Raw genomic sequence first — 26,673 nt, forward strand, 5'->3', positions numbered from 1 at the left:
GTCTTGAAAGATTATGAATGAAATTAATAAAAGATGTATAAAGTGACATTTGAAGAAGCATCTTACCTGCTCAGAGCTGTGATGACTTTGTGTCTCAGCTGGTGTCTCTCAGTCCGTCTGTGAAACTCTCATTGACTGTCCAGCAGGACGGGGGATGGACAGAGAAAGAGAGGGAAAAAAAGAAAGACAGAAAGAAAGAGGGAGTGAGGGGAGGAGAGCAGTAAAATTTTCTCATACTTGAAGAATTTTTCCTCCCTCTCCTTCTTCTCTTCTCTCCTCCTCCTCCTCCTCCTCCTCCTCTCCTTCTCTCTGATGTAATTCTGTGAGCTTTACGGGTCCCTGTTGGGCGGAGGATTTGCGATGGAAAACATCTGAATTTTTAGATGTTTTTAAGGGAACGTGGGGGCCTAAAAAAATCTTTAATGTGTTTTGAAGCGGTCTCTGTCCTCTGCCGGACTCTCCATGACGTTAGAGAGACGGTCCGCTCTGTCTCCGTCCGTCTTTCAGACTCTTTTTGTTTGTTGCAGCGGACAGAGTTTGATGCTGACAAACCTGCTCTCCATTCAGAGTCGGTGAAGCAGCTCCAGGATCTGACATCACTCACAAACAGACACTTGGCTGCTGTCCTCTGTCCTGTTTTGTTGAGGGAGAGAGGACAGACAACAAGTCTCTGGTGTGGGATGCATCAGAGGTGAGGGGAGAAAATATAACAAAAGAGGCACCAGTGTGCAGAAAGTCATGATGCATTTATGGTGAAACTGTTCCAAACCCTCATTAAGATTAGAGTGTTTTATTACGTGACTCAGACTTAATGTATAACTACCATACCTATTACACCTGTAATAAAAACACACAAGGGGCTATTAACTTTATACCATTTAAAGAGATGGACAGACCAATTTTCTGGCGTGTATCGCAGCCTGAGGGACACTCCTGCTGTGTCGCAGTAGCTCAGTCCATCAGGACTTGGCTTTGGACCTGGAGAGTGCAGGCTGGGGGAAAAAGTTAATGAATCCAAAACTACTGATGAGATGTTGATCATGATCATCAATACCTGGCCAGGCCACGTTCTCACTGCCAACATGTCAAATACAGCCAGTCCTCAAACAAACTTGCAAGAGTAAGCCCAAAACTTTTAAAAGTCTGTTGTGTTCAGCTTTCAGGCCTTTTGTGGCTTCTAGCTGAATCTCTGTGTTTTGAAGTCTAATTTCTGATGAAAACAACATTTTGTGGTTTATCCGTTTTCATAATAAAAGTTTTGGCATAACAAAATAACAGAACTTTTATGGTGAAGAATTTACAAGAGATAAAGGGCCCTATTTTGCATCCAGCACAAAGCGGATGGCACCGGTGGTGCAGGTGGATTTGCTGTCTTAACACCAGTGCAGTTGTCATTTTTTTCCACATCTGCACGATAGCAAATAAAGTTGTGCCTGGTCTGTGCGGCCATGAGTGAGAGGTCTAAAAATGACGGAAAACGAAGGTGTGGTAAGGCGCGTTTGCTTTCTTGTGCACAGATGCATTGGGGTTAAAAACGCATGTGTCTTGGACCAGCTAAAACCAGGTTGAAGCTCAAAGTCTGTGGCGCAATAGATCCGTCTGAACGTTAAGTCTTTTCCCCACACAGGAGTGTGAGTTAGTAAAGTATTTCTGATAGAAAATATGTTCAAAGGACAAAGTGTAAATATTGAAATAAACAGCACGTGTGTCTAAAATTTCTGTCACTAATAAGGAATAAGTAATTCTTATTATAATTATAAAGCCTAATAAATCACACAGGGATACTGCTGTGCGCTCATGGTGCAAGATTGAGAAGATGGATTTTCTCTGAGAAACTCTGAGACACCTGTGAGCTCCTTCTTTCTCCTAAGGGTTTCAAAATAAGAATCCAATTTACTTTTGAATAAAACAAAGACAGGACGATGGTGAGAAACAAAATTTTCCTGAGGTTGGTTTTAGGTTTCAGTGTCAAGTTCACAGTAACGTCTGAAACAAACAGGCATGTTGCTTTAGCAAAGCTATTCTTAAAACTTCAAAAGAGACAAATCATAGTTTAAACCGTTTCTGTCTAACCACTGAGCCGCCTGCAGAGGGCCAAAAGAAAATAGGTACCTAAAATACTGTATATTTGGAGCCCAGTTGCACAGTTGTGGTTCAATCATGATCTCAGGTCACTTTCGCCTTTTTGGACTGGAAAACAAATTTAAAATTGAGGGGTTGCAGCAGTATTGTTCCCTCGTCCTTTGGGGCCAAAACTGTTTCAAATGTTAATTATACATTTGTTGTCTGATTTATACTGTTTTTAAATCAGTGTTAAAATAGACTTTACTGAAGGAAAGAAGAAAAACATCAATATAATGGGTGATTTCAAACTTTTGAATGGTTGTGTAATTAAAGGATTTGAGTACTTCTTCAAAACCCCTTCAGAAAATCTCCTGGGAGTTTATGAACTTCAGACTGAGACTGAACTCAAAGGTGAAATATAGTCCTGAAGTCCTGTTAGTTGTGGACTGAAGCCAATCAAGTTTATTAACCATCAACTTTATGACCCTAAACTCTGACTGACCTCTGCTCCTAAAACTGACTTGATTTGAATCATTTTGTCAACAACTTATTTGACATTTGGTGAGAAATGTACCTTCAAATCACACTGAAGAGTTGATTTTTATTAGAATATTGTAATTACTGTTTGTTTGACTGTCTAAATCAGCAGTTTCTCAGGTTCATGTCAGCTCAGCTACACTCTGTGGGCTGTGAGATACAGACTGCAGTAGTTTCAGGCTCACTAATCAGGGGCCGAAGGCCAATCAACTTTACAATCAAGTTTACTGCCTGGCCCTAAAGCCTGACAGACCTCCACAGTGAACTAACACTCACTGCTCCCCAGGGCTGCTCTCCCAGCTGCTCAGAGGACAGAAGCTGGCACGCCACGCTGCATACTTCACTCACTGTGGATTTACGTCCTTTCACATTATATCGTCCTTTGCATTTGGCTAGTTTAGAGTTATTAAATTAACCTGTTAACCTGCAGGTCTGTGGACTGCGGGAGGAAGAACCCACACAGACACAGAGAGAACATGCAAACAGAAAGGCCTCAGCCACAGAATCGACTTAACTGGACTGCAGTTTATATATTTTCTAGTCCAGTGGTTTCCAAACATTTTACACAGTGTACCACCTGAGAAAATACTGACCTCTCCAAATACCACCTCACTGTTTTGGTGGTAGTAGACGTTTTGGACACTTCACTGGTCCTTCTTAAGTAGCGACCGGCAGTGTTGTGCTTGGTTGATGGTTATCCACTTCATTCAGAGTTTTTGAAGCATTTATTTTCAGTCTCTTCATTTTATTGTCTTTCCTTCACAGATAAGCTCATAATTATTGGTAATCATGGATGACGTATCACATGCTACTGAATGTGCATGATCGAGAGTACATAGAAAATACAGGAAAGACAGAACTCATATTAACTTGCATAATTTACATATTTTCAGTTGAAATTTTGCAGCATTTTGATTGTATAGTATATTTTTTAAATAATTAATTTCATTTTAAGACCATATTTCTAATGTTCCTCCATGTGACACTAGAAGGAGTGTGTGGACCACCAGTGATACATGTAACACAGTTTGAGAATCCAGGTTCTGGTCTACCGATGTGTCTACATGTCACTGATCTAAGACCAGCATATTTAAAGGAGACTGTGGTGGGTCATATTCATTAATATTATCAGTTAAAGTGTGTAAATGAGGACTATTCAGCTTCAGTAGCAAGTTGGTCAAATGGGAAAATGACTGGGGTTTCATGGACCACAGAGAATCCTTTTATACTAATGGATACAAATAACTCTCAGTATAATGTTAATAGATTCTTCTGAGCCCTGAGGAAAACTGGCAGACTGCAACTGCAACTATTTGCCTTTTTTTTTTTTTTTTACCTATGTTCAGTTGAAAACTGTATCATGATTGGGTATTAAAGGGGCGTCCTCTCATTCACAAGCATGGATGGGGTGAAGTTCACCACTTTGTGAAAAACTGCAAACAGTCCAACAGTTTAAGAACTTTTGTCAACATAAAACTGCAGGAATTTATAGATTTCTCCATCTACAATCCATAATATCATTAAAAGATTCAGACAGTCCAGAGAAATCTCTGCATGTAAGGAGCAAGACTGAAAACCAACACTGAATGTCTGTGACCTTTGACCCCTCAGGCAGCACTGCATTAAAAACTGCATTAAAAACCCACATCATTGTATAAATGATACTACATGGGCTCAGGAACACTTTGGAAAACTGTTGTCAGTAAACACAGTTTGTCTCTGCATCTACAAATGCAAGTTAAGACTCTACCATGCAAAGAGAAAGACAACATCAGAACATCAACAACATCCAGAAACACTGCAGACGTCTCTGGACCTGAGCTCATCTGAGATGGACTGACCCAAAGAGGAAAAGTGTGCTGTGGTCTGTCCATCATGTCACATCTGTGAAGGTCCCATTAATGCTGAAAGGTTCATGCAGGTTTTAGAGCGACACATGCTGCCATCCAGACAACGTCTTTTTCAGAGACGTCCCTGATTATTGCAAGACGATGCCAAGACACATTGTGGACGTGTTCCAACTGTGTGTCTTCGTAGTAAAAGAGTTCAAGTACTAGACTGACCTGCCTGCAGTCCAGACCTGTCTCCCATTGAAAATGTGTGGTGCATTATGAAGCACAAAATACGACAACAGAGACCGAACAGGACTGTTGAGCAGCTGAAGTCGTATATCAACCAAGAATGAGAAATAATTTCACTTTAAAACTTCAACAGTTAGTGTCTCAGTTCACAAACACTGACTGAGTGTTGATCAAAGTAAAGATGATGGATCACAGAGGGAAACATGATTCTTTTGAATGTTTTGCAGAATGAGTGCATATTTACAAAAAATAAAATACCTTACTATTATTATACCTCTCTGTCCACTGATTTTTACAATCAACTTTACGTCTCTTTAGTGTCAGGAGAAACATTTTGAAGCTTGTTCACTTTGCTAACGTGAGTTTCTCTGTGGTCACCAGCTCAGAGTGCAGCGTGAGGATTGACTGAGCAAATGACCGACAGTCTGTGGTTTGGGTGTCTCATAGTTGCACAGAGATATACAGTATACCTGAGTTTTATTTATCATAGCACACAGATGTTTTTCTTTTCAAAAGGACCCAATCAGCCTGGCATAAAATCTGGTTTCCAAAGAGTATCTGCCAGGACTTATGTTCTCCTGTGGAAATGGCAATATGGTTAGTTCGTTAAGAACTGTTATGATAATTATAGAAAATGAATTCAAACAAATTCAAATTCACTGACCATGAAAGCTACTGAATAGATCTACAGTCACAACATAACTATTTGATTTTGTGTCACTGATGGTTTCACTAAAACCACTTAATTATTATGAAAGAAATCTGTATTTAAACGACACACAAGTCGGCACTAATGAATTCATACTGCAGAGATCCAGACTTTGCTTTAAGTTTGAGCAAAACCAGAGAAGTTTGTGGTCGTTTGTGGGTCAAAAAAACTGACTGAAACAACAGTGGAAAAAATAAATAAATGACCCACATTAAAAATGGTTGTTTCCTCCGTCTGTCAGAGTTACTGACAGAACAATCAAGACGTAGGTGTCAACATCAATTAGCATTTTCCAGCTTTACAAGATCCATGCTCTCATTATTTCGTGGCCAAGCTCTCGCTCTGTTTTAACGCTCCCACGGACTCGACTTGGCTCGGTCCAGAACGCATATGGTGCAATTAGCCTCCTCTTCATCATGCATGTGTTCCTGGTTTCTGAGGCATTTCAGTCATTTCAGGACTCCCTGAGAGACCATGAACGTCCTGTTGATGAGTCTACAGGGGCAGACTAAAGGCTTTTGAGCCTGATAGTTAAAGCTGGTAGTTAAGATGATTAGGAGCTGCTCTCTGCAACACAGAGAGCAGCTGAAGGAGAATACATGGATCCTCACAGACACAGAGACACTGTGTTTATTAATATAGTGTCAAAGTTGCTGAGAAACCATCAGATGGAGAGCTGACAGGTTGGCTCCACGTAACAGCCATTGGTTTGACTGCTGTATGCAGCGCTGACATGAGTTAATTATAGTTTTTTATGATCAATAAATTACAGATTATCTTCTATGGACCTCACATTCTGCTGGGTTTGAACATGGCAGCTGGCTGAGGCCTTCAGTGAGTTAGTGTGCATTACAGTAACAGGAGAAAACACATAGAAGCTTACAAAAATGCACAGGAAGAACTTTTCAATGGGGGATTATGAATAAAGGGAATCATAAATATATTTTTATATTAGGTGCACACGTATTTGAATAAAATCCTTGCACCCCTGTGCTGGTAGTTAACTCGAGAGAAGTTGAAACAAGTGGTTGGTAAACAAGTTAAAGCTCTGTTTGTTTTGGTGGGGGGTCTTTTTTGTCTTTATTATGACAGAATAGCTGTAGAGAGACAGGAAAGCTTTGTTACTGTTCACAGATTAATGCATCAGGCTGTAAACTTGACAAAAACAGAGTCTCTAGATCACCACAAACCGCAAAACTACGTAACTATAACGGAAGCAGAGAAGGGTGATAGAAACTGAGCGCAGGTAACAATCTGAATCGGCTCAGATTGTTATAGTTAGCAGCTGACAACACCATGGAAAGGAAATACATGACTTCAAAAGCAGCAAAGTAAAAAGCACAGAGGAAATCAAGGCCGCCTCTGGGAGCCTCTCAGGCGAGCAAACCGCTGTGAAAGATTTGTCTGCAAAGTTGGACTATTTTGAAAAACAGTCTAGAGGAAGAAATCTGATTATTGATACTTGATGCTAAAACAGAATTATTGTCTGACTCTTAAAAATTGACCCCAAACTCACTGAAATCAAAAGAACTCACCACATGGGAAAATGTGATCCCACAGGACACCAAAGATCGATATTGCTGAAGTTACTTTGATTCAAGGATAAGGAAGAAATCCTAAAGCAAGCCAAGTAGAACCACTCATGCACCTCATGCATCTGTCTCATTTATGCACTTATGGCAGATGTTATAATGCAGATTCTGTAAATCCTGCAAGTTTGTGTGTGGAGAGCCCAGGTGTTGATTCAGATGTGCCTCATTGATTACCATCTTCTGTAGGTTAAATTGCAACAGGTCAACTTCAAATGTTTAATTTTTCTTTTCCTCTTAAAGTGCACCACACTGATGCTTTTAAATGTTAAATGCCCCAGACACCTTAGAGGATCTGGGATTCCCCCACCATAGTTTCACAACATTTGGGCCCCCAAACAACATTTCACATAGGGCCCCCCCAAAAGTTAGATACGGCCCTGGTCCCAGTGCAAATGTGATGTGAGCGCTCAGATTTCTCAGCTGTTGTTTCCAAAGAGCTGAAGCCTTCCAGTACGGAGGCAAACGCTGTCATAAACAGAGAAAGCTGGGACGTCGCTGGTGAAACTCCAGCAGCCTGACTGGCTATATAAGCGGTTCTCGCCGCAGAGTGACGGGTCAAAGTGCTGCTGCTGTCACACAGAGCTGAATTATCCTGATGTGAGGAAACAGAGGTGGTGCTGAAGTTTCCCCGAACTAAACAGGAGGTACAGAAACACACAAGCTGGCATGACTCACACACACAAGAACAAGAACAAGAGCACGTACAGTAATGCAAACATTAATGTACACAGTCACATACATATATATATATACACATAGCAAAGGTTCTAGAAAAGTATAAACTTTAGTTTCTGCTTGCTGATATGTTATATTATGAACATGTTATTTCATAAACAAAATAAAAACAAAACATTTTTCATTATTATTTCACAACTTCAGTATGAAACCCTCCAGACCTGACTTATTTCCTCTGTCAAACACAGATTTTAAACCTGTGGGTTAAATACTTTTAGAAGAGTGATATCTTAATTTTTTTTCTCTTCTTCTCATCACCATTAAATGACTCTGCTCTTTCTATTTCTATCCTGTTTCAGTCCCGGTTCTGATCCCCAGAGTCCTATTAGAGGAAAAGTCAAACCCCTTCAAAAACCTCTTGGATGTGTCGAGAGCGAAGAGATGAAGGGATGAAGACGAAGAGGAGGGAAAATAATCTGTTCAGCTCGTTTCATTTTCAGCCAAAAGCACAGACCTCTGTGCTTTTGACGAATGCTGCGTCGAGTGTGAGCACTGAGCCAAACGGAGCAATCAGGACCACATACTTTATCTGCATGGCCCGTACGAGTGTGTGTGGTGTTCACACACTTTATTAACAGCTACTTTCTTTGTCCTGTGGGCCGTGGTATACTCATAAAACGGCCTATCAAAGTATTTCCCTGATGTCATTTTGTGTGCAGGATGTGTGTGTGAGTACAACGCTGAGCAGGTGGGAGGTTGTAGCGTTTTGTCAGCCAGCGGTTGTCAAGCTCATTTACTCTTAAGGAGGCTCTGCAGGCCACCCTGTAGTGGACTGAAGCAGGCTGGAAAAGAAAAGGAAAAGTATAATAAATATATCTGTAAAAGTAAAAGTCTAATAAATAAAAATCATAAATTTTCTAGATGAGTCACTCACACAGTGCTAGCAGAAACAGGCAGCCTAAATGCTAATGTTTGCTGAGGTTTAACAATTCAATTTTCAATTAGTCCTGTGGTCAAACCCAGGTTAGCTAACTGTTCCACTAGCTTCAATGCAATGCAACCTCTTCACTACCAAACCGTCCCTGTTTTCACCACAATTAAAGAGACTATGAGGAGACAAAAGCGTGCACTGCACTCTAACTTGAATATTTTGCAATTGAAATTTGAATTATGAACACAAGGTGGTAGGTCGGCCATACGGACTGTGTGTCTCTCCATGTGTGACTTCTAGTTTGTTCATGTATGTACAGCAGGGCAACGTGCAAAAGGGCTGAGTGATGGTGAAGATCAGCAGTTGTGATCATTAAATAGTCTCTGACCAGCAACATTACTGGTTTCATCGCTCTGTTCCAGTCACAGTTAAACGTGACAACAGCAATATAAAGAAACTGATTTGGTGATAATGTTGCACAAACGATATTTTAGCAATAATTCCGATGTAACTTGTCTCATGTGTTGTACTGTAGCTGGTGTTGTGTTCAGGTGATATAATAAAAATAAACACAGTGAGAAGCTGTGTGTAACACTGCTGCCTTCAGGTGCTTCAGTGATTTCATGAACTAAAAGAGATTTTCATACAGTGTAAAACAGCTGTGTGCAGCTGTAAGAATCAGTCATTTTCATTCATAGATCAAGACTTTACTGACTTTCCTGCTGTAACCACATTAAATCTTATTTTCATGCACAAATTTAAGATGCATCTTAAGTCCCTGTAAGTAAACTGTGTGGTGCATTTAAGTGTCTCAGTTTGAGAGTCTGAAAATACACCTTCATCCTATCCATACTTAAATGTATAATATGTAACATTTTTACATTAAAATGTATAAAAACACCAGACTTATTGTATATATTTTATATATAAAGACTTCTGAATCTTTAAATGCAGATTTCCATGATTTATTTAAGATGCATTTAGTGTCAGATAGATCTGCAAAAGCTGTTGTAGTTGTTTAAAAGCAAAGATAACAACTCCCATGATCCCATGCTACTTCACAGCATCATCAAACATTTTGTTACTGTCTTCATCTGAGAGCCCCCTAGTGGCTGAATTTAGATATTATACATTTAAGAAGAATAATCTTACATTTAAGTTTGCACTGCTCTCTATTCATGAAGACAATAGAAACAGGATGGTAAGTAACTTTGATAACTAGCAGATGTTAGCCAACCAGCTGTCAGACTCTTTTTGATGAGAGGATAATGCACCTTAAAATCCAGATGAAACTGTATTTTGAGAGTGTCTGTATTGCGAAAGTGAAAAGCCAGGAAATAAGAAACATGGAGAACATCCCATCTTACCCATTCTGGGGAAAAGTTTACTTATTCCAGCATTGTTGGTGAAAATTTATTCTTAAATTATTTAGATATATGAAGCATATGTAGTTTATTAAAATGTTTTGGTTTACTTTAATTTTTTTAAATTCTTAACTTGCTCTGTGCCAGAAAACGGCCTCGTCGCAGACAAGAATTCACAGCTTCAAACAAAATGCAACTACGCCTGATGATAACAGATTTAAAAATGTGCTCTTTTAAATCATCTCAGTTTTAAAACAGATTTTTGTGTCCCAGAAACTCTCATCTGTCAGATTTTAACAAAAACATGATTTAATTGATTTAATTTAATTTAACTGGGCGGCACTGCTGCCTCACATCAAGGAGGTCCTGAGTTTGAATCCTCCAGCCGGCTGGGGTGCTGGAGAGTTTGTGGCTGGGGCAGAACCTGTCTGCGCAGAGTTTGCATGTTCTCCTCATGTTTGTGAGGGTTCTCTCCGGGTACTCCGGCTTCCTCCCACAGTCCAAAGACATACATCAAGAGGTTCATTGGTAACCCCAAACTGCACGTAGGTGTTAATGTGATGTGTAATGTGGGTTAGCTTTACCCCAAGGACCCGCATCTCAACCACTTTCTATAAATGTTCTATTTTTAGACAAATTCATTCAATAATATTTCTATCAGATGTGCCTCAACCATAACATGTCGACTCTGTAGTCCTTTTAAATCAAAGCTAAATAAGAATCATTAAGAGAACTCTGAGAAACTTTAAAAAAATTAAATGGCTGCTCACTAAGACTCTGCTGCAAAATACGGAACATTTTATCAACTCTGTTAGACGGAAAATCTGACGTCAAACTTTAAACACTAGGAGGCCTAAAAACATATGGTTTTGTCCCAATTCTCAACAATGAGTATGTATATGTGAAAAAATGTATTTGCATGAACAATATTGTCCAGAATTGTCGGCAAACTGAAGTGTAACTAGCAGAGACACTGCAGTGCTTTTTATATTTGAGGGAAGGCTGATGGAGCGAGTGAGGAAGTCATTTGAAAAGGAAAAGATGGAACAGAAGAGGTGAAGTCATTATGACAACAGAGGAAATGGGTTATTAGGAGAAAGGAGAGGGAGCTAAAACAGCCAAGTCATTAGAGGAAGAAGAGGAGGGGATGACCGTTAGAGAGAGAAACAGCTGAGAGGAACCAAAATCACAGGAGAGGAAAAAGTCATTAGAGGAGGGAATTAAAGGCCTGTGAAGTCTTGGTGAGTGTTCATTCATGTGTCTGGCTCTTCACTCAGGTTTCATAATGCAGTTAAGAATTGTTCTCCATGTTAGACTTTGCTATTTAGCCAAAAATAACGCTGGATAGCTAACGTAACTTCAGGCCTCAATGACTTGAGACATTTGTTATTGATGACTCATATAATTTAATAAAGATGTACCCGACTCAGAATTTGTTCAGTCAAATTGGATTTGGCTGCGAAGATACAACTATTTGTTCCTTTATTTCAGCTCAGTGCCACAATAAACTCGTCTATCAGCCTACATGAGTCAGGTTAATGGTTAAGAACCCAGATATCAACATTAAAATGGTTAAGAACCCAGATATAAGTGCTAAAATGGTCAAGAACTTGGCTTGCAGCATGCAGTAAATACAGAATAGAGTTCTATTTTTGCTGCATGCTGCAAACCTGCTGCAGACAAAAATAAAACTGATTTTGTAGAGGCACTGGTTGAATTTGAAAATCTATAACTGTTGTACTCGGTGGAATTGGGTGCGTGATATTGTTCACCTTTCTTTGGGACTCCCTCTTCAGTTTGTTCCTGCGTTCGTGCTACTTAGCAACCACACACAAACGCCCTAGCAACCAAATGCGCCCTACACACAACACATCCCGTTTGTTGTCATCCTGTAATTAACTTAATTCAGTTGAGAACAACATGCTAAGGAAATCCTGAGGGAGACTTTTCTGCAACTAATTTTTCCTAAGGCGTCCAGAGATTAAATTTAAGAGAAATCTGAGCCTCATTGTGGTTTTCTGTAACCAGGCACTGAACATCTGACCCTGACTGGCATTCTTGGCCACTTCCTGACTCTGATTCGTGGGCTGGTTTGAACTGAGGTGAAGTCAGTTTGAGGCGGGACATTCGTAGGTGGCCTGTCCCTGCTGGGTGAGAGTGATCTGATAAAGACAGCAGACAGAAGCCTCAGTCATATCAGTGGTTTATGGGTTCATATGAAGCTGAAAAGCTGCTCTGTGGCTGGTGGTTGAGTGTGTGAGGTAGCGTTTCTCCACATCTCGTGTGCTGTACAGTCCTCGCTCTGTGTCTGACTCCGTCATCTTAACCACGGGCGGTTAAACGACTTACAGCCTCTTCTCACTTCAACCGCAGAACCACATCTGAGCGGCACGTCAAGAAGCAGCAGTGTGAGAACGAGTGTTTGTGTAAACTGACAATACACCTTCTGTTTCCTCTCTGTGAGAGAAGATGAATTCAACGCATTAGTAACAAGATAATTTTATTCAAACATAATGTGGGACAAAATACATCTGAGACAAAGCAGTTTTTATCAAACTTTGTTTGTTTGTTCGAGGGCTGTACACATCAGCTTAACTTCAGAATAATTCAAATTAGTCTCGCCTCATCATCTTTAGATGCTCTTCTGCTCCACTGCTAACTCCAGAGTGAAAAAAGTAGGATGGTACAAAAGTAAAATCAGGAAGGCGCTTCCTGATTTCAATATGAAAATTCAGCCATTTGGAGCAATTTGAGTTTAAAAGTAAAAAGTTTTGAATAGAAAATGTAACTTCAAGTCCACCTCCACTTACGTTTTACAATATAAAATATAAAAATATAAAGTGGCAGCCAGTGGCTAATCAATATTTTCACTATCAGGGTCTGATTCACTGAAAGTTTGCATATTTAAAAACGAGCAAACTTGATATCACCTCCAAACAAACGTGCAAACTGATCTACTAACTGTGTGCACTGAGGTTTGCATCTTTCAAATGTGCAAGTCAGCACACACTGTCCATGTAGTACATGTGCCTTAATGAATGTGCAATATGGGGCATTTCTACCTTAAGGTGTAAAACATGGTAAAATACTAATTTAGCACACGCACAGCAATTTACCAAGCCTGAAATTAATTTTCAGTGACTGTCTGTGTCTATATTTTAGACATTTGAAGGAACTGTTGTCATTGATGTAATTAATCGTAGTTGATCACCTGCAAAACACACACCGACCAAAGGTGCAATATGTTAGAATGAACACACAATTTAGTACTCTTTATCTGGGATCCTAGAAACTCAGGCCTTTAGTCGTCTTTAAGCTGCTGATCAAAGATCTGAAATAATCATGATTTGTCAGATTCTTATGTTTATACACTTGCAAGCTGTTGCTTCCCACCCTGAGCGTGAGGAAAACGGCCGCCGTGTCAATATGGTGGTCTATGATCTACAGAGCTGAACCCTGTTCATCAGCATCCTGGACAGCTGGAGAAAAATAACGAAGGCTATTTGCCAAAGACCATCTTTAAAATGAGACAGTTCCAAGAGAAGTAAATTGTGCGCTGCAGAATTGTCCAGTATGACTTTGATTTATAGGGAAATACTCTTAAACACATCGACACACAAGAAGATATTTACTGTTAACACAAGTACATACATTTACAGTAGTGTGTGTGTGTGTGTGTGTGTGTGTGTGTGTGTGTGTGTTTGAGGGTCTTTGTTGTGTTCCTCACACTGCTCTGCTGTGAAATACGACTGTCCAGACTGAGAATCTATTAGGGACGAGGGGATCCAGCTCGCTCCCCGTTCTCCGTACCACTCCAACACTAAGTGACTGCAGCATTACCTCAGGAGGGATCAGGTTTTCATTAGTGTGTGTAGCTCATGTACAACAGGCCTGCAGGACCTGTCTGTCTGTCTGTCTGGCTGCACGCCTGCTCTCTCCTCCGCTCAACGTAACACAGAAAAGGACACGCAAAGGGAAAATCAGCTCTCAGAAACACATATAACTCATGTCCTCTACCTGCCAAGACTCTCTTGCCTAATGGTGTGTCACACTGTTCATTGTCACTGCGAGAGTCCTGCTCAGAGACTTTACAGGACGCCAGACGATGTTTGTAAATCAACCCGAACCTCTGCAGCATGGAACCAGACACCCAAGTCTCTGAGCTCCTCATGAAGACACAAATCCTGCTCTCAGCTGGTGATTTAGCACTTTTCTGCCACAGAAAGATAACTGACATGTGATATAAATTATGATAAAGCTATGAGAAGAACGTGGCGTGTCTCAACATGGATATACAGACGACTGCAAAGCATAACCTTCAGCACCCACCGGGGCATTTTGCAGTCGAATGTGAAGCGGTCAGGATGATGGTGCAGACATATTGGGACTGTTGACAGATGCTGATCCAGTGCATTATTTATAGAGACCAGGGTCCAGTATATCAAAACCTTTAATCTGGACCAGAATCATCCAGATTTTGCAATCCGTTTCTGAAATCAAACTGGTCTTGTTGGATTTGCCCGTTTTTTTCAAAGACTTGTCAAAAGGGATCATTAGGATCCAGATACGACAAGATCAGGATCGCAGAATCTAGATTTGCAGTCGCTGGATCGGTCAGAGTCAAGGTAACATTTTATTAGCACACACATGAAAATGTTGGCATGTGCATTATTATTACTAATTAAATGTCTCCCTGTAACATAATTGTTTTGTCAGCATGCAACTGTTTTTATTGATCAAAAGACTCAGTAAAATAATGTCTTTCATCGACCGTCCAGCTGGTCCAGCTGGTCACAGTGCTGCCAGTGGACAGTCTGATTGATTTGAAGCTTCCATCGCAGTGAGGAACTTCCCATCATTTAGCGTCATTATCAAGCATCATGCAGAAGATAATTATTTTGCACATCGCAAATCTGATGAATCAGAGGTCAGAATCCTACTTTTCATCTAAATTACCAAACTGAGGTTTTTAGTTTGGGATTAGAGCAATTTGATAATATTTCTGAGAACTTTACAGGCTGGCGTAAAATCTGCACAGGGACAAAGAAAAGAGGAAAACGCAATAAACGAAAGGAAGGAAAAGTACAGGAATACTGATGTATGAATCCTATTAGATATAAAAACTGTGAGTTTGACTGTGATCACAACTAGTAACACAAATTTAACCAGTCTCAGTGAATTCTGCACAGCTGTCCCCTGTGCAAATGTCAAACATCAACTTGCCAATGAACCAACTTGAAGATTTACTATTTTTTGTATTTATATATTTTGTTCTGAAAAGAACACAGAGTGTGTCACTGGTATTGACGTTTATCGATGCTCTGTGCACTTTTATATTTTATCATTTCATGCGGGTTTCAGCTCCAAAAAGATTTAGCTTCTTTGTGGAAAACTGCCCAGGAATATTTCTTCATCTGTAAGTGAAGCAGATTTTGTAGGAACTTTTGAAAACCTGAGCCTTTTTAATAAAGTTTCTCTGGGGGGTTTTTACACCAGGGACCGGATACGAGTACTCTTGACCCCAAAATCCAGTTCAGTTGTGAACTTGGGTGCATTTGAAAAGGTGGTCTTCAGTACAATTCATGTGTAGACAACTGTGGTCCACATCCGGTGTGAAAGCGAACCGTTTTGTGCTCAGACTAACTCTAATCCAGACTTTTGTACTCAACAAGATGTTGCCTTTGATTTTAATGAATTAATAAGTCCAACATGCATTGCAATTTCTTTCAGACAGGCTGATGTGAAATCATGCATTTTAGGCCGAAATGATCCCACAAAAAAGGGACTGAATACTTGTAGGTCAGTGGAAAACCTCTGAGTGCAGTGTCGTGTTCCTAATGACTTTCACTTACACCAAACATCACAGTAAAATTCTGGATTTTAATTAGGTCCAGTGTTCATTTTGTTGCAGTGGTAAAACTGAATGTGTCAGTTTGGGACCAATCAAAACTCTCCACTGACGTATTTTCTGCCCTAAAAGCTCCAAGAAACACAATAATGAAAACATATCAATAACATATTAAGTCTGTCATCATGTGTGCAGTTCATAATATTCTATATTAAAGTCTGTACCGTGGTACTGGTGCCGTGGTACTGTGGTGGTTTTCCAGGTGGTGATGCTGAGAAGTTTCAGTGTTCCTGTAACAGGTCGCCGTCGTCTGACCGTGAAACTGTCCGTTTGACAACGACAGTGAGGAATCCTGTCAGCTTTATGGGACATGCACTGTAACACCTTCCACATCTTTCCAAAATAAACACAACAAGTCACTGAAACTAACATAACAGACAGTATGGAAGCTTCACAAAGCTTGTTTGCACTGTTCATAAGAAAATCACAGTCATAATTACTTTGAAGAAATATCTACAAACCACGAGTGATGTGAGTCACAGCTCTCTGAAGGGAGCGGACGCTCATGGCCCCGTTCCTTTCTGTGAGATCAGGATTGAATTAATTAAAAAAGAGAACATCACTACCAGCACGATACCAGCAGTATTACAATATTAAAGTAATGTAACTCAGTTACATTCTGATACTTTTGGATCACCTCAATATGAAATATGATGAAGCTGTTTAGCTTAATAAAGTGTTTTTAGGGCTGATAATGATTATTTTTTATCATCTGGTAATTGGTCAATTTTTTCCTCCATTAATCGATTAGTTGTTTGATCCATAAAATGTCAGAAAATGGTGAAAAATGTTGATCAAAGCTCAAGATGACGTCCTCAAATGTTTTGCTTTGTCCCCAACTCAAGAATATTCAATTTACTGTCAGAGAGGAGGAAAGAAACCAAAAAATATTCACATTTAAGAAGCTGAAACCAGAGGACTTTGATTTATTTTCAAATTAAACGATCGGTCAGTTATCAAAAGACATGCAGATTAATTTAGTAGTCGATTCATTTTAGATTCCTTGTTGCAGCTTTAAATGTTTTATTTTGTTGTTAATTTAATGAACACCTTTACAACAGTGTAAAAAACAACCTAACATCAGATAAGTAGACTTTATAGCAGATCTATTCTAGTAGATTGTATCAGTATATCAATGTACCTAATAAATTGGTGTATTTGTTTAATTTTGGGAGTTTTATAGCTCTGCAGTCTAATTTCACAGGTTTTGCTGATCCACACAAATCAGCACTTTTAGGTTCATGTGAATCCCAGAATTTCCTGTGAGGAGGGAATCCTGAGCTGAAACACTTCAGGTTTCACACGTGGCAGATGCACGCTCTCCGGTGCATGACTTTAACGTAGGCGTCCGTTAAAGGTATGAGATGGGCACATGTTGGCCACACAGAGAGCCAGTCTGACTCACAGTTTCCACTGAAACACGACGAGCTTCAGCAGCGAGCGGATGGTGGAGCCGAACGATATCCTCACCTTGGTCCTTCTGCAGATGTGTGCATACAACACACACACACACACACACACACGCACGCACACACACACAATACAGATGGAGCTGTGTAAAATCCATACACTGCAGTGAGGGGAGTCTCTCCACCAATCAGCTGCCTGCCAGACCGGGCAGCTGTGGACACACAGAGCTCTTTCACATTCATGGAAGCAGTGTTGGAATATGATACAGGCCGGTGTGGTATAGTTTGGTTCAGTATATGTATATATTTTCATTACATTTTATTTAGATTTCCCAGGAGATACAATCATAAACTTCCATTTCATCTCTATTCAGTATTTTTATCCTTCACCAACTGAAATACGAGTCAGTTGCACACTGACAGTGGGCAACAAGAGGACAGAGTGCCAACAAAGAGGCAAGAGAGGCGACTGAAGTCACTGAAACCAAACGCAATGAGGACAACTTCAGTTTATCGGCCAGCAGTACAGCTGGCTAGTCGTTTTTACACTCACCTGACTCCAAGCTAAGGATCTACAGTGAAGATTCAGGCTAAAAACTTGGTGTAAATAACATGTTTTACTCAACTCAGCAGTAGAAGAGCACATGCGCTTCACAACTGAATGAACTGAATTGGCAGAGACAGCTCTGCTCCTTGTTGAAATACAAACAGCACAATCTAGAAGAGAGAAACTGAAACAGATCCCTTTTTCATATCGATCCCACTGAGGCCAGAATCGACCTTCAAAAACAAGACGTAGTATCAGAAGTATCAATACTTTGACACCAGGAGTTATTGTTATTATTATTTATTATTTGGCAGGTCTTTCTTGGGATTGTTGCAGCTTAAAGTGACTGTTTTCATGGCATCTTTTCTCAAAAATTGCAATGCATGTTGCATTTTTTTAGGATTTTATTTTGCAATGAAAACTGCAAAAGAAAGCTGCATATTTTCTGTATTATTCATTAAAAATCAAAGAACAAAACTGCACTCAGTTCTGAGTGTCACAAATAACAAGACCACCAAAAAAGTTCAGAATTACAAAAATTATAGAAATCTACTTTTTTTTTTTTTTTTCCCGGTAAATGAAGAAATGCACCAGAGGTGTTATCCCTCAAAGAAGGAGAATCTTTTTGGAGCTTGAACTCAATCAAAATAAAATGACTAAATAAAAGTGCACATAATGTTGATAAATGTCAATATCAATGACAAATGTTGCATAAATACAAATCCAGAAAAGTGGCGTCACTGAGATGTACGTGTGTGATGTTTCCTGCTCTGATTGGTGGAACATGCAGGAAACTAGGGTCATTGGTAAAGTTTGCAGAAAAGTTGCAGAGTTTGGACAAAATTGTAAGGTTGCACAGAATTCACGTAGATCGGTTGAATTAGCGTGAACTGTTGCGACTTCACCGTGTGATTTAGTCTCCTGATGTTTTGAAATTCATCTGCATCGTTTGTTTCTGCTTTTCTTTTGTAAACAAACTTCTTTCTACAAGAATGACTTGATAATCACAGTGGGAACATTTTATATTTGACAGAGTTTCTTCTGTTTGTGTGTTTTCTTTTGTTTCGGTAGTCACCTCGTCTGTGACGTTAGCCAGTGAAACTCTGGTTTGTCCATCTCTGAGAGAGACCGACCGAGACTGGAAGAACATCAAGAAACAACGCAGCTATCGCCCCTCTGAGAGACACAGAGGTAAAGAGAGGGATGTGGGGGCAGGTTTTACAAGACAGACAGAAAGTTCTGCCTACCTTTTCTTTTCCTCCTCCTCTCCATCATTCCTTCACCATATGGGGATCCTAACCTCTCGACTCATAAAAGGCTGAAGGACAGAAACCTGGAGCAGCCACAGGTGGAAGACCTGTGAATAAAGAAGCACAAAGAGAGAAAAGGGAGAAAGAAAACACCGAGAAGAAAAGTTTTATTCATGTGGGAAGGAGTTTCCCAGAAGACACTTTGATTCACGTGTGAGACAAACCACGATCTTTTCCAACATGTAACCGAATAGTTTTGGTGCCTAAATCTAAAATCCAAATCTACCCACAAACCTGACAGTCGAATGAGAACAAGTCGAGTGTCACAAACTGCCACAAGACTGATTTATACAAACAGCTGGGTGACAACAGCTGAAAAGTTTGTCATGTTAAACGTTTAATTTGGGTTGATATAGATAATTATTGATTTTGATCATTGATTCTATTTTTAACGTAGGAGAAAAAAGAAGAAAAAATGAAACAGATTCACAAACTATAAACATAAATGTAACCACTTTAATCTGAATGTAAACCACTTGAATTTAAATCTGACCATTTTATTTAGACTTGTATCCATTTTATTTTGGATTTAAACAACTTCATTTTGATTTTGACCACCTTATTTTGAATTTTGATCTCTTTTTTTTTATCTAAACCACTTTATTTTGAAACTTAGCCACATTACTTTACATGTGACTACTTTATTTTGAATTTAACTACTTTATTTTGAAATTAAAGCATTCATTTTGACTTCATGAACTTAATTTATCAAGTCACAATTACACATTAGACATTGGTGAGCTGACCTGTCCATTTTTCATTAATTATTTCTTCACTGTCTGTACTCATTTTTTCTAAGCAGTTTGTATTTAGTGTATTTAAGTGTCTTTTTCTGACTATTGCTCCATCATCCAGGCCTGGTTGTACACTGACAGAAACAGGGCGTTAACCAGCGCAGAAACTGCAGTCATAAGCACAAAAGATTCCTCTAAAATACAAAGTTATGATTGTAAAGTTTTACCACAATCTGAGAGGAAGAAGTGAAATCCAAGGTCAGCTGTGCTGAAAATGTGACATCGGCTGTAATGTTCAGCTGCCTGCAGCCAAGTCCTGCAGACTTTTATTTTCCTGTCTGTTATCCTCCTCAGAAACATGGACAGTGATGAACAGCAGAGGCAGTGGACAGTAAACATGAATATTCAGTCTAAGCTAGCCTTTCTAATCAGGGCACGAATCGTTATCTCAGCAATTTATTCAGGACTGATGCTTTTCCTTCTTTCCTCAGATTTCATGTTTTAAATCATATTTTAGCACAGTGATTATTTGCCAAAAGTATTAAATAAATGTATTGTAAACTCATGAAAAAAACATGTTGTAATGTGTTCAATTTGAACTGTACCACAAATTATGTTTGTCAGTTTAAAACAGAATTTTACAAGTCAAGAAAGTCTCCATTTGTTGTAGTTTAGTTCTGTGTGAAACCACTCAGTGAACTACATCTCTCGTCTCACACAAAATATGTCACCAACATCAACCTCGCTGTCTCTTCTAACATCATCTGATGTGTTTTATCAGAAATTCCTGGTACTTTTATCAGGAGTGATGAGAAAGATCAAGCAGACCTGCTGCATTTGTGCCCAAATCTACAAAAACACACAGAGACGTTGTAGCCTCAGCGGCTAATGTTAGCTTTAGGAGACAGAAAGTCATGGCTTCACTTACGCAGCATCTGGGTGTTTCTGATTGTGTATCTTCTTGCCTCTGATACTTTAACAATTTTATGACTAACTGCAACTTTCTTGACTCATAAAATCATCCTTTAAATTGACACTGATGCAAAAATAGAATTTGAACTTCCCTAAGTAAATTTCATTTTGTAATGTGTCCAGTGTGAGAATAATAATTATTACAGTAAAAAAAAAAAGGGGGGGGGGGGGCAGGGTTAGCAGAGAGTTATTTTGAAGGAGTTTCTGTCTTGTCAGCACATAATTCCTCTGAGTCACTCCCCGTCAGCTGTCTGTCTGTCCGTCTGTCCGTCTGTCTATTAGGGAAACATTTCATTTGTGCTGTTAAAGGTCAAGTGTTTCTCAGTGATGTGACGGTTGGAGCTGGACGGACACCAGTGTTGGGGGCAGCCTTTGTTTTGGCTGCGTAACGCTCTGGGAAAAGACTTCCTGTGGGCCGACACGGGGATTCTTGTGAAGTTGACTCATATGTCATCAAAACACAGACTGTTGTTGGGAGTCGGCAGTGTGAAGAGGTCTTCAGCCCCCGGGCGATTTTCAGCATTTTTTGCACGTTTTGTAGATTGGTATTCATATCAGATCACACTTGAAAATAATATTCTGATTACAGATCTACATAATTTTTAATTTTTGTGTATTGTAGCGTCTGCAGGAAAATTTGTTGGTGGAAATTTTTCCAAATTTTCTTGAAGCAACGCGTCTTGAACAAACAATGGCGGCTCCTGAAGAGGTTAGCGTAGATTCTGTGACAGCATCAGTTATATCAGAACTGGAGAGAATTTCTTCATGGAAAGAAGAGCAAAAAACAACTCTGAAGGCTTTTCTATATGGAAAAAAAATTTTTTTGCTCTGCTCTCAAACAGCTTCAGCAAGAGTTTGATCTGATTGGTTGAAGTTAGCCCGTGTTAGACGTGATGGACAGATGGACAGTTTCAAAGGACAACGTCCCAGATGGTTCTGTGTAACAAACTCTCTCATGTGTTAGGTTATTTTGTCTTGGGATGGTATTGCACACTTTAATATCATTGTCTTCTTGGGAAAACAGAGACTCAGAGAAAAATGAAACCTCAAAATTCAGTTCTTTGAGTGGATCTGTGGTCCTGGACAGGAGCTGTTCGCTGTTCCCAGGAGGCTGAAAGGAGCCATTGTGACAGTGGAGAGGAGGAAGAGGATTTTCCTCTGAAATTCAAACTATTCAATGACAAATGGAGCGAAAGAATCTGAGTTATGCAGAGAGTTATGAAGAGTGGGAATAAGGAGTGGGTTATGTTACACAAATATCAGCTGTTTCAAAAAACAGTAAAATAAGCAACGCATTCAGCACAGGCAGCCGGAGGAGCTGCAAGAAAACTGTGTGTCCTGTCTGACAGACAGAGAGAGACAATAGTTTTTCTGTTGAAACTGACCCTTTGATGGGGTGGCCACCTCCTGTATTGAAAAATAAACAGGACCGTCCCTCTCTGAAACCATATCTGTTAAAACAAAGGGAAATTATTTTGCCACAATTTTTGCTACATTAATTATGCTAATTTACAAGTCTCAAGCACGTGCAGTCATGATACGGATCATTTACACAGTTACCTGACATTATGGCGGTGTGTTGAATCTGACATGGTGTGTTTGTACAGAAAAAAAGTAAGAGAAATTTAAGATAAGTAGAAGAAAATGTTCTTGCATGAGGCCCAGTGTCTGGTTCTGCTGCAAGCCAAATTTGAGGCAGGGCAACAAAGACTGAAGTGAACTGGTCTTAAATGAACACTTAGAATTTTTATAACAGCTTGAAAAAATATCGATACTTCAATACTTTTGACAAACTTAATAATCCTTCTAGTCTCATCATCACACTAAACATGTTAAATGTAAAGCAGAATTGTAGAAAAAAGAAATACATGTGAAGGTTCATCTTCATTCTGAGTGACTGGAGTGAATCTGGACTCACTAAATGATTCCAGTCTGAAGTCCAAACGTGAAACACAGTCTGTCATCTGAGACGGCGCTCGTTAAAAGACACAACAGTTCTTCTGTTTGTCCCGAGCCAACAGGAGCTGCTCCAGATCAACAGCTTCTGAAGTCACATCTGTAACGCCAGTTTATTTTATCGTCGGGGGATTTGGTAACTAAATATTTGAAGGTAAGTGCTTTTGGAGGGACACTGCAGAGAGAGGGAGAAACACTGATGTCATGCAGGTCCAACAGGCAGCTTTCCAAACACATCATCATCATCATCATCATCATCACCATCGCTGCTGTTTGGGCTCCTGTCGGACAAACTCTGTTACAGAGATAAAAATCGCCTACACATTCTGTCCTCACAGTCGGGGGCTTGGATCTCTCTGCTCTGGTGTGATATTCTGCTGATCCCTGCAGGGAAGATTTCATTTTCCATTATGTCCTCGAACACTTAGAGGTCAGACATCAGGGGAGCATCTACTGGTTACATCTGCACAAATACAACAAAAAGAAAACTCACGAAAGAGAAAAAACGCCTTCAGGGTCCCACGTGCACTTTGATGCACAGTCACGTTTCAAACAGTGAGCTGTTCTTTAACAAAATCAGGGAGTGTCTTCTAAAAGGAAGAATGGGACAGTTTGGAAAATATGCTTAGCCAAGCTCTGCTCCATTCTCACTCGGGCGGGGTATTATTGAAAAAAATTACCATCAGTGTGGCAGAAGTACACAAATTCTTTCCTCAAGTAGAAGTGAAGAAGTACAGGCTGAAATGTGCTCAGAGTATAAAAGTAAAAAATCATCCTTTGAAGGACGTTTCTACTGAGTGTTTCTGTGCAAAGCTAATCGAACGTCACCTTTTCTACACGGCCGAGTCTCCCGCTCTCGTCTGTTATATCGGTCTCATCTTGTTACGTCTTTTACGTTGTTTTGTTTTGGTCATTTTAATCTTGTTCACACCTGCTGGAATCAAGCTGTAGCTCTCAGTATTTTCAGCTATAAAGCCTGACACTTTTCTCAGGAGTTGGAGACCAAACCTGAGCTAAAAGGAGAGTTAGATAGACCCTGTTACAGCTGACGTCACAGAAAAGCTGCGTGTGCATGTTGGCATCAGAAGCAGCGTTCTCTCCCAGTCACCCAGATGAGTTATTAGGACGCAATCAAAACTGCTGGTGTTTGCAGCGACAAGCTGTTGCGGGCCGCCATATTTCTGTTGCCAAACTGCACGTGCAGCTTGCTCGTTGTTCATTGGACGTTCATCAGATCAGATCCATCAGACTGACAGATTGTCATGTTGCTGTGTCTGCTGGATGTGTCAGCTGTTTCTACTAAAGCTAACAACAAAATAAGACAATGCTGTGTAGGACTGGGATGCACTTATCTCCTAATTCAGTAATCGCAATATTTGGGTGCAGATTCAATATTTATTTTGATTGTACAGGTATTGCAACTTGATTTTACAATTCATTGCTATTGATCAAACAATGCACATCACACGTCAATCTGTCTGAGTTTAATTTCAGCAGCGTTTAAAATTAGTAAATAAAATACTTTTTAATTGTTACATCGAGCTGTTCCTGCTCATCAAGGTGGTACAGAATGACAGAAGAAAAAACTGCACACAGCTCAAATGTCTGCCTTACTTTAAAATCCTCCATACAGGAAACTGAACTTGAAAACTGTCTTTTCAAAACCCTGAACTGCTCATAAAAGTAGTGAATAAAATGTACAATGCACCCAAAACAAACTGCTGCCTTAAAGTAAGAAAACCTAATTAACAGACGCAATAAGTTCATAGTTTCTCTTTGTTTCATTCTCCTTCTCTGCTCTTTATCTGCTCTCTGACCAGATTTAGATCCATGTGGTTTGACTTGATGGAGCTGAAATATTATCTGACACTCCAGACACCTTTTATCCCATTCTTACATGTGCTGTTATTTCTGTCATGTGATACCTGCTATAAATGACTCATTCTTTACCTTTTCCTTTTTGCATTTAATATCAAAAACACATTTAAACAGAGAAACCAACCTCACAGTAAAAACAGCCCCTGAAGGTGTGTTTGTCTGAGGTTACAGCCTCTCTCTCTCAGCTCACAGAACTTCGTTTATATCCAGTGTAAGAAAACTGATTTACATTCTAAATATTTTTCATTCATTTACAACCAGGAGCAAAGAATTTCCTGCTTGAATAAGAATATTCAAGCACAGTGCAGGTACTTGTTTGAATCAAGAGGAATTCCAGCAGCCTTCACTTCATTCATCCTGTGTGTCGAGTCTGAAGGTTACACAGATTCACACAGTCACTTTATTTTCATTTAACTGAGAGACAAACAGAAACAGTCGCTAAGACAAATTAATAATCTTTATGATAATTATAACAATATCTGCTTGGTTCTTCCTTCCGATTGGTTAGACTCATCATATCTAGTCACCTTTTGAAAGCTGAACTATAAGTGAAGGTTAGTAAAAGTTCAGATTCCAGTCTTACTCTCTATGTTTAGACACACTTTTCACTGGACCAATCAGATTTTGACTCAACCTTCATAAGCCAATCATTTCGTTGATATCAGGTTTTAAAACTGCCCCGTCTTCTGCTGGTGATCTTTCAGCATCAGATCATTTTAAACTCTTAAACCAACAGTTCGTGTCAAAAAAATACATCATTTGGCCTGTAGCGCTAGTTATCCATCTAGAGGGTTTTGGTGTGAGCTGCAGAGTTTGGCAGATATCGGCCGTAGAGATGTCTGCCTTCTTGCAAATATAATTGGACCAAATGGCACCTGGCTTGTGGTGCTCAAAGCATCCAAAAAAAAAAGTATTTTAAAAATTTAAAAACTAGTGACTCTTCCCATAAATCATGACCTGGTTATTCAAGATAATCCACAGACATTGTTGTGAGCAGTTTCATGTAGGAACTACTTTCTTTCTAACAGAAAGGAAAGTACTTTCCCACAAACCCACAAACCTGTGAACACAACAAGGCGCTCTGTGTTCAGACACTTAACTACAGAACTCATAGTTCTGACTTTAAGTTTAAACAGGAGTGAATTTTAAATCAGAAAAAGGGAAGGAAACAGCCTCATGACTAATATTTACTTATCTGCTGGACAGCTTGATGAATAGCAAAATCTCTCGTCTGTATACAAACACACACACACACACACACACACACACACACACACACACACACACACACACACACACACACACACACACACACACACAAACTCTTGGCAGCCTGTGTGAAGGAAGCAGTCCAATAGAAAGAAAATTAAACAGTTATATGGTTCAAAAACTTGCATGTGGCTAAGTGAAGCTAATCTAGTGTTCATATAGTGATTTATGGACAACATTAATTACCTTCATGTAATAAGAATGTTAAGAATATACAGCATATGTACTTTGGAAAACCGTTGTCAGTAAACACAGTTTGTCTTTGCATCTACAAATGTAAGTTCAGACTCTACCATGCAAAGAGAAAGACATATATCAACAACATCCAGAAACACTGCAGACTTCTCTGGACCTGAACTCATCTGAGATGGACTGACGCAAAGTGGAAAAGTGTGCTGTGGTCTGACGAGTCCACGTTTCAGAGTGTTTTCACAAATCACGTTGTGTCCTCCGGGCTAAAGAGGAAAAGGACCATCCAGATTGTTACCAGCACTAACAGCAGCTGTGATGGTATGGAGGTGTGTTAGTGCCCTCATGGGTAACTGTCACATCTGTGAAGGCGCCATTAACACTGAAAGGTACTGTACATACAGGTTTTGGAGCGACACATGCTGCCATCCAGACGACATCTTTTCCTCTCCTCAGTGCTGCAGAACAGTGCGACTCCACTCATACACATTTTGCTATAAAAAAGTCCTGCGTTTGCATTTCTTTAAACCAATCACAAACATCTTGGG

At 39.7% G+C, this 26,673-nt stretch overlaps 1 protein-coding gene across 1 annotated transcript in view; it reads left to right on the forward strand.

Moving 5' to 3' along the window:
- Positions 1–1,448: 1,448 nt before the first annotated feature.
- The window catches only part of LOC146313566 (uncharacterized), a 54,003-nt gene continuing 28,778 nt past the window's right edge, over positions 1,449–26,673 (forward strand). Inside the window, exons 1-2 of the mRNA XM_084739493.1 lie at positions 1,449–1,488; positions 18,889–19,008. Of these exons, the coding sequence (XP_084595619.1) occupies positions 1,449–1,488; positions 18,889–19,008 (160 nt within the window). The remainder of the gene's footprint in view (positions 1,489–18,888; positions 19,009–26,673) is intronic.

The sequence above is a fragment of the Lutjanus erythropterus genome, chromosome 16 (genome assembly GCF_056507025.1).
Source record: "Lutjanus erythropterus isolate fLutEry1 chromosome 16, fLutEry1.hap2, whole genome shotgun sequence".
NCBI lineage: Eukaryota > Metazoa > Chordata > Actinopteri > Lutjaniformes > Lutjanidae > Lutjanus > Lutjanus erythropterus.